The following is a 7151-nucleotide window of genomic DNA, read 5'->3' on the forward strand; positions in this document are numbered from 1 at the left end:
CAGAATGTCTAAACAAAGCAGTGCCTCGCCTCTAATAAAAGCTGAGGAGGGGGGGGGGGGGGGGCGGCGGGGATTGGACATTTTACAATTAACCAAATTTGGTGATGCAAAAAAGAAATGTACTGATTGAACATGTGCATGCAAGTATTAGTCAAAAGGACAAAAACCCAAACCTCTTCATCAATATCTGATAGGTAATACTTTAGCAGTCCTTTCCATTTTGTAATTACCTTCGTAGTAGCTTGGACCAAGTCAACTACAGATAAAATTGAGCATCATTTGTCATTAATGATAAGAAACAACACAGGTTTAGTGAACAGAACTAACATCCAAATTTCCAAATAGCCGACAGAGTACAGACCAATATAAAAGGATATAATTGTAAATGAAGACTAAAAAAAACTTATAAAACCATGAACACTTCATGGATGAAATCTGGATTACCGTTATGTGTTTTAACCTAAGAAATATACAACCCAAATCCCAAACTAACCACACCCAGCTTTTTTTTCTTCAGCAAATAATCTGTATATATTCCGTTATATTTCTGACAATTATACATATTGTTGTGAAAGAAATATGCTGACTCAACAATCCCTAAGTTAACATATCAACAAGGTGAAAAACAAAACCTCAGTGTCATTAATTGTTACTCAACATAATACCATTTTAATCCCAGAGTTCATATAAAAGGTTTCCAATCATAGAGGGGTTTCTTAAAACTGAAAAGAGATGGCAGCCTCAGAAATCTACCTGCTAAACTATGTGAAGTTTCTAATGCCAATTTCATCATTGAATAAAATATAGCTCCAGCACAGTCTGCAGTTTGCTTGTTGTATGACAATCTGCAGCATTGACAAGCGTTAATCACAAAACAGTACACAGTGAAACTTAAACCAAAAAACAGAACATTTTCAGGTTGAAAGATGTCCTCAGACGGCCCTCAGCAGATGAAAATATACAGGCAAACACAAGTTAAGGTAATGAAGACATTGACTGAATGTAAGTGTTTGAGCATAATTTAAATTGCAAAATTTTCAAAGATAAATCATTACTGAAATGCATAATAATAATGATACTCATGCTACATGGTAATCCATAGATAGGCAAGAGAAAACCAAATGGATACCTCAGTGAGTTCACTTCTAAGATGACATTCTCTACTTTAATATTTTCATCCACAGCTCTTACGAAGGTTGCTTCAACCTGCAGAAACCAATCAACTTGTTCAGGTTAGGTACAGTTTTTAACTTCTTAAACTTGTATGTATATAAATTAACATTGTTCACCTCATTTTCAAAGTAGGAATCATCTCTAGAATCTACATCATAATCAGAATCATTAGAATCAAGTTTCAACTCTCCCGAAGGTGGGAGACTGCTGCCATCTTGAGCAAACTCCAGATCATCCTCTGCAGCTTGTATCACCTCAGCAAGTTTCTCTGCAGGAATGGGAGCAACTGAATGCCTCCACTCTTCATCATGGCCTCCTTCACAAACTGACCAAACATAACCAGCCCCACCAGTACCAAGCTGATCAATAATAACAGTTTGTATAAGAGAATATCAAGATATAAGCAGCAGGATAATCTAAATTTTCTAATCAGGTCACTTTTTTTACTTGTTACTAGAGGAAAAGGTGGGATGCAAAAAAAGGTCAGCCATCATTACATGAGTAGGACCACTATGAAAGGAATTGTAACTTATGTAGCCCACGATAGAAAGGGTAACCCCCATCCTACCCATATCACCAGTCAATGCATTCCATGTGCATTTGTTGAAACTAAACAAATGCTGATTCAATCAAAGATGTCTTTTTTCTATTTTTTTTTTTTTTTTTTTCCGCAATACCATCATAATTCAACCTTAACAATGTTAGTGCGCATCACCTTCATAGTACATAGTCCATAATCATCGAGGAAAATACAAATCCAAAAGCATGTTTTGAAAATATAGGAGATAAGATGTTCTCAGATTGTCACATGGTCCCAGGACAGTATCCCTGATATTATCTTGTTATTTACCAGTTTGAACCTTGCTCCCTTCTAATCACCATTACAAGCCTAATTCCACGTTGATACCGTTGTCTACACCAAACTAAGTTAATGCAGCTTCATCTTTTATCAGAGTTATGTCAAAGCATCCCTAATTTCTGATGTGAAAGCTATATCCCATCCTTTAGACATGGAAAAAATGACATCTCCACACATGCCTAATCTCGTGTATAAGCAGCCCCATCATTTGTTGACTGGAAATTAGCATCATATTGCCTGCTACTTGCTGGAAAAAGAAGATGAAAAATATGCAAGAAGCTGCAAGTGTCTCAGTTTAATGATACAAGTGACACTCTTTCTTTTCTTTGTGAATCCGGAATCACTTGTGAACATTGCTATCCAATGCGCATCTTAAATTCTCAACACTTGCGGCAGTTTCTGGGGTTTACCTAACGTGCTTGACTGTATCACTTAAAACTTTGCAGTGATTCTAAAACTTGTGCAATTACAATTAATCAATACAAGACAGCTATCAACATTGTCCAACATGGTTTTAAAAGATTTTCTAAATAACAAGTACTTGACACAATCAGGCAAGAATCCACAAGATGCTGAATAAAGCCAAAACAAAACCGAATTCGTAGCAAGGGGCTAACCTCAGATGTAGGCCAACACTGAGTCTCCTGTTGTCTGTTTGCTGTTTCCCCATTCGATATATTCAGTGCATGTGTAAGAGCTGCATATTATAACTCATAATAAGAGCATATATCACTAGAGAAAGATGCATGTGTTACCACCAGCAACTTCCACAAATAAAACAAGCTCAATGAGCTTAAGATACATATCTAGAGCTTAGCAAAATGAAAGTATGGATACCAGATATAGTAGCTATGTCTAGACAAAGACAGTTGAAAGTCGATAAAACTACTTTAGAACACGAATTCACATATACAAATACATAAGTGGCACTCAATTTACAGGTCTGCATTTGACTGAAATGTACAAAAAACTTACTGGCAAGCATGGTTATCACACCATATGGGACATTGTTTATATATCAATAATGGTCAACAACACAGACCATCCTATACACGTGTTTTTCCATTGAATTGCTTAATTGAACCATTTTCATATCACCTTGAAGAAACTACCACAATCCCACAAAGGTACATAGGCTTATTTCTACAATATCTAAGAAGTGATGATGCATTAAGAGGATATCCCTAATAGAGTTTAGGTACATACTTTGCATATGACATAAATCAACAAGATCAAATGTAAAGATTCGGGACAAACGCTAGAGACTTACGGGAAATTTCTGCAATCCCGGTGCTATTGTCAGCATACTCTAGCTCCTCATCACTATCTTGCTTTATTGGTTGTTGAAGTAACGATACCTTTGAGTATGAAGGGACAATAAATTGATGTCCTATCATAACCTGGAGGAAAAGCAATATCAAGAACACCATAAGATAAGACAAAAGTCAGAAAAACCAGAAATGAAATGTACTTTGCCTCTTCCAAACTCAGAGGACAAAGCAAATGAACAATTAACAATGACAAGTTAAAGGAAAATCCATTTAAGCACTAAAAGATTTCATATTTCCCAGCGTGACAAATTCTGACCATGAATCATGAGTCGCAGGAAAGCTAATATACATCCAGTCTACTTACAAAGCTGAACCTAATCATGCCAAGTATGTGTCGTTAAACGCAATTCTTTCGGGAGATACCCCATAATCTGTAACAAATGCTTTCTCTTGATGACCTATAGGAATGCTCTAAGCCATAGGTACTTGATTACCAAGGATGTAACCTCACAATACTTCTATTCAGAGGTGGCAGTGCACATGTCTTAAGAGTTTACAATAGATACAAGACAGATCCACAAAGTGTTACCAGCAAGGATATCTAAGTTACCAATGATCAAGTATTAAATTTTTCATATGATCACAAGGTTAAGTCATGTTGTAATAACTTAATCATATAAGTAACTACCTACAAATTTATAATATCAACATCATTATACTTTACATGACCAAATGAGTTTATAACATTGCAAATAGTACCTGATTCTAGCATATAACTGTGGCAGTAACTTAATTGGTATTGTATTTTATTCTTTTCGAGCATTATAATATAGGAAAGGTAAACTAGCATTCTGAAGTTTCAGATAGGGCACTGAAAGGTTTTAGTGGCACATACCTTGAAACACAAAACTACACCCGGTTCCAAAACTGCCCCAGACTTTATTATCACTCCATCACATACTATAGCATGCCTTAGCTTGCAGCCATCTTCAATGGTGACATTATCCCATATATAAGAACCTTCTATGGAAACATTTGATCCAATAGAACACCCTTCTCCAATAACAGAATTTGAAATTTTGGAGTTGTCCCCAATCTCTGTGCCATTCCCAATGACTGTAAAAGGACCAATCTGTGCAGATCGTGATTGCCCAATTCCTGAAGAATAGCTAGTTTATCATATCACACAGAACGAGATAGAAAACTTTAACTGACAAATAAAGGAACAGATTGCCACCCCTCTTCCTGTAAATATGCTGTGTAAATACAGGTCCTCTGGTAATTACCTGAGGCTCGATACATCCCCTGCCTTTCCAGCTTTGTTGAAGAATCTCCGAAAAACTTAACATCTGGAACCAATGGGTAAGTCCATCTCTGAATTATGTCCTTACTGATTGTATCATAGCTTCTGAAGTTGTCTATCCTAGCTGCATATGACGAGTGAATTTCATGTGTGAATATTTTGTAACCCATAATCTGCACGAATAGAGTTACTTGTAAGAACTTTAAATTTGAAATAAGCAAAGAGATGAACATTCCAATAGAAAAATTAAAAATAAAATGAAATACAAAATCGCAGTTTTGTGGGGGAAGAAAAGATTTGTATCTTGTTAATATCATCACAAACCACAGCACAAAATAGATATCAGTAGTTGGCATGCTCCTCACAGGTAAAACATTGATGAACTCATCACTTCTGCATATATATATATATAATCTCGAGGTGTGGCAGTTGCATACTTAAAGAAACAATACACGCATGCATGCATTCAAGACTTGCAAGTTTTTGAATAACAGTGGTTAGGAAAATATTGATGAAAACAATCCCCTGCCTTTGTAATACAGGCATCAAATAAATCTCAAGACTGAGCAGCCAGTTCTTCAATAAAAAATATGTTGGTGACTCAGTCAAAAAGTCTCAAAGACATCACATTTTTATGGATGTACTATAAAATGCTACCACAAAGAAAACATAGATTGCAAATATCAGAAAAATAGCAAAACACTGAACAAGTAAAAAGTAATAGATGGTAGCAAAAAAGAGATAGAAGACCCATTGCTTATTTTCATGCCAGAAAAATACATTGGGTAACCATTGTGCATATATGTGTCTGTATCCATATCATGCCTCCCTAACATAAACGAGAACACAAAACAGTGTAGCAGAATGTTTTGGTTAAGAAGAGAGGTCTTATGAGAGACATACGTCATCAACAAGCAATCCCTTTAAAAAATGACGGCGTAAATGTTGATAGTCAAAATTGTCTGTGAAAAGGCTGAGGACTTCAGGAGAGCAGATGTCAATGAAGCAATCCTGCAGATAAGACATGGGTAAGATTCTTCCACAAGCATTCTGTGTTATAAAGGAATATCCATAAGAAGCCCCACTAGAAGTCACCAAAAGTTGAGTTGTTGAAGATCAGCACAAAAGGAACAAGGTGGATATTTTATATAAAGATTAATCAATCATCTGAAACAAACAATAAAAGCTCCAAGGGAATGGTTTGAGATATAACCTGTCTGTCATTATGCAGAGAAATCGAAGATTTATCAGCAAGCAATAACTTATCAAGATATATAGATCCTTTTGCATGGTCTGCCTTGTCCTCATAATATAAGAGCTGCTTTGTGTTGGGATCTATTGCCATAAACAGCTCATCAGTGCCCAGTCGAGATTGGTGAGTGATTTGAGAAGGCTTTGACCGTTTAATAACAATTGTCATTACAGCATTACTATCTTTCTTTCTTCTCTCTTTATGCTCTTGAAGCACCTGAGTAAGCGACATGTTGCTCACCGTATCCCCACTGATTAGGACAAAATCTCCATGTATCTTGAATGAAGGAGGATAAGGGAAAATGTTACTCATAAAAGAAATTGGGACAACAAATATCAGGATCAGTTTAAACACACATCTAAACAAAAGGAATAAACATGCAATCAGAAAGAGTAAAACAATAATCCAAAGTAGCATAGCGAGGATGAGCATTACCACATTGCGCTCATATATCAAGCGCAGAGCATCGCCGGCACTGACAGAATCATGAGACTCAATAGTGGTGACAGTGAAGTTAGGCTGAGAAAACCAATCGGAGTTGTCCAAATAAGAGATGATCTGCTTGGAGTGAGCACAGCAGAAGACAAAAACCTCCTCAACGCCGGCGGACTCGAGCCATGCCAAGGTGTAACTGATCATCGGCGCATTCACCAACGGCAACAGCACCTGAATCGAAACCAAGATTATTACAAATGCAGGGTCATGATATGTCGACAGAGAGACGAGGATAGGTGGATGTTACTTTGGGGCGTTCGAGTGTGATGGGTCGGAATTTGGTGGTGAAGCTATCGGCAAGGAGGATGGCTTGGAGAGGGACGTGTGCCAATTCCACAGGCTCTTCTGAAGCCCTAGAGGCGCCTTTCTTCTGTGCGCCCATTCTCCAACTCTTCTTGCTTCACTCTTGTCTTGCTTTGATAAACCCTAATCCACTTCAAACTGCAACCTACTGGGCTTCAAGTTGTGACTGATTCGGTTTTATTTTGATGGCGTTCATTCTAGTCTTGAGAATATTTCATATATATTTTGGTATATATATGTGATTTTCCATTTAACTCTTTTATTCATCTTCTTATTAATTTAAACAAGAGAAATTTTAAATACACACTCCTAATCTCTTAATACACACATCTATTATTTTATGTTTCTATTAAGATTTTATAGGTAAGTTAAATGACCAAAACAAACATCTCTTATTAAAAAAAAAAAAACGCGCTAGAAGTATTCTTTTTAACATCTTCTACCCAAATCGTTGAAAGTACGTCTTCTCTTATAACCCAACTCTTCTCCACAATT

At 36.6% G+C, this 7151-nt stretch overlaps 1 protein-coding gene across 1 annotated transcript in view; it reads right to left on the reverse strand.

Annotated features, from left to right (window-relative positions):
- LOC101300974 (translation initiation factor eIF-2B subunit epsilon-like) overlaps positions 1-6850 on the reverse strand; it is an 8764-nt gene extending 1914 nt beyond the window's left edge. Inside the window, exons 1-12 of the mRNA XM_004290408.1 lie at positions 6601-6850; positions 6294-6524; positions 5820-6134; positions 5510-5617; positions 4590-4779; positions 4199-4461; positions 3303-3432; positions 2650-2729; positions 1290-1532; positions 1130-1206; positions 754-845; positions 231-256 (exon numbers count right to left, since the gene is read on the reverse strand). Coding sequence (XP_004290456.1) covers positions 231-256; positions 754-845; positions 1130-1206; positions 1290-1532; positions 2650-2729; positions 3303-3432; positions 4199-4461; positions 4590-4779; positions 5510-5617; positions 5820-6134; positions 6294-6524; positions 6601-6735 — 1890 coding nt within the window. The 5' untranslated portion in view covers positions 6736-6850. The remainder of the gene's footprint in view (positions 1-230; positions 257-753; positions 846-1129; positions 1207-1289; positions 1533-2649; positions 2730-3302; positions 3433-4198; positions 4462-4589; positions 4780-5509; positions 5618-5819; positions 6135-6293; positions 6525-6600) is intronic.
- Between the last annotated feature and the right edge of the window lie 301 nt (positions 6851-7151).

This window comes from Fragaria vesca, linkage group LG2, assembly GCF_000184155.1.
Source record: "Fragaria vesca subsp. vesca linkage group LG2, FraVesHawaii_1.0, whole genome shotgun sequence".
Classification (NCBI taxonomy): Eukaryota; Viridiplantae; Streptophyta; class Magnoliopsida; order Rosales; family Rosaceae; genus Fragaria; species Fragaria vesca.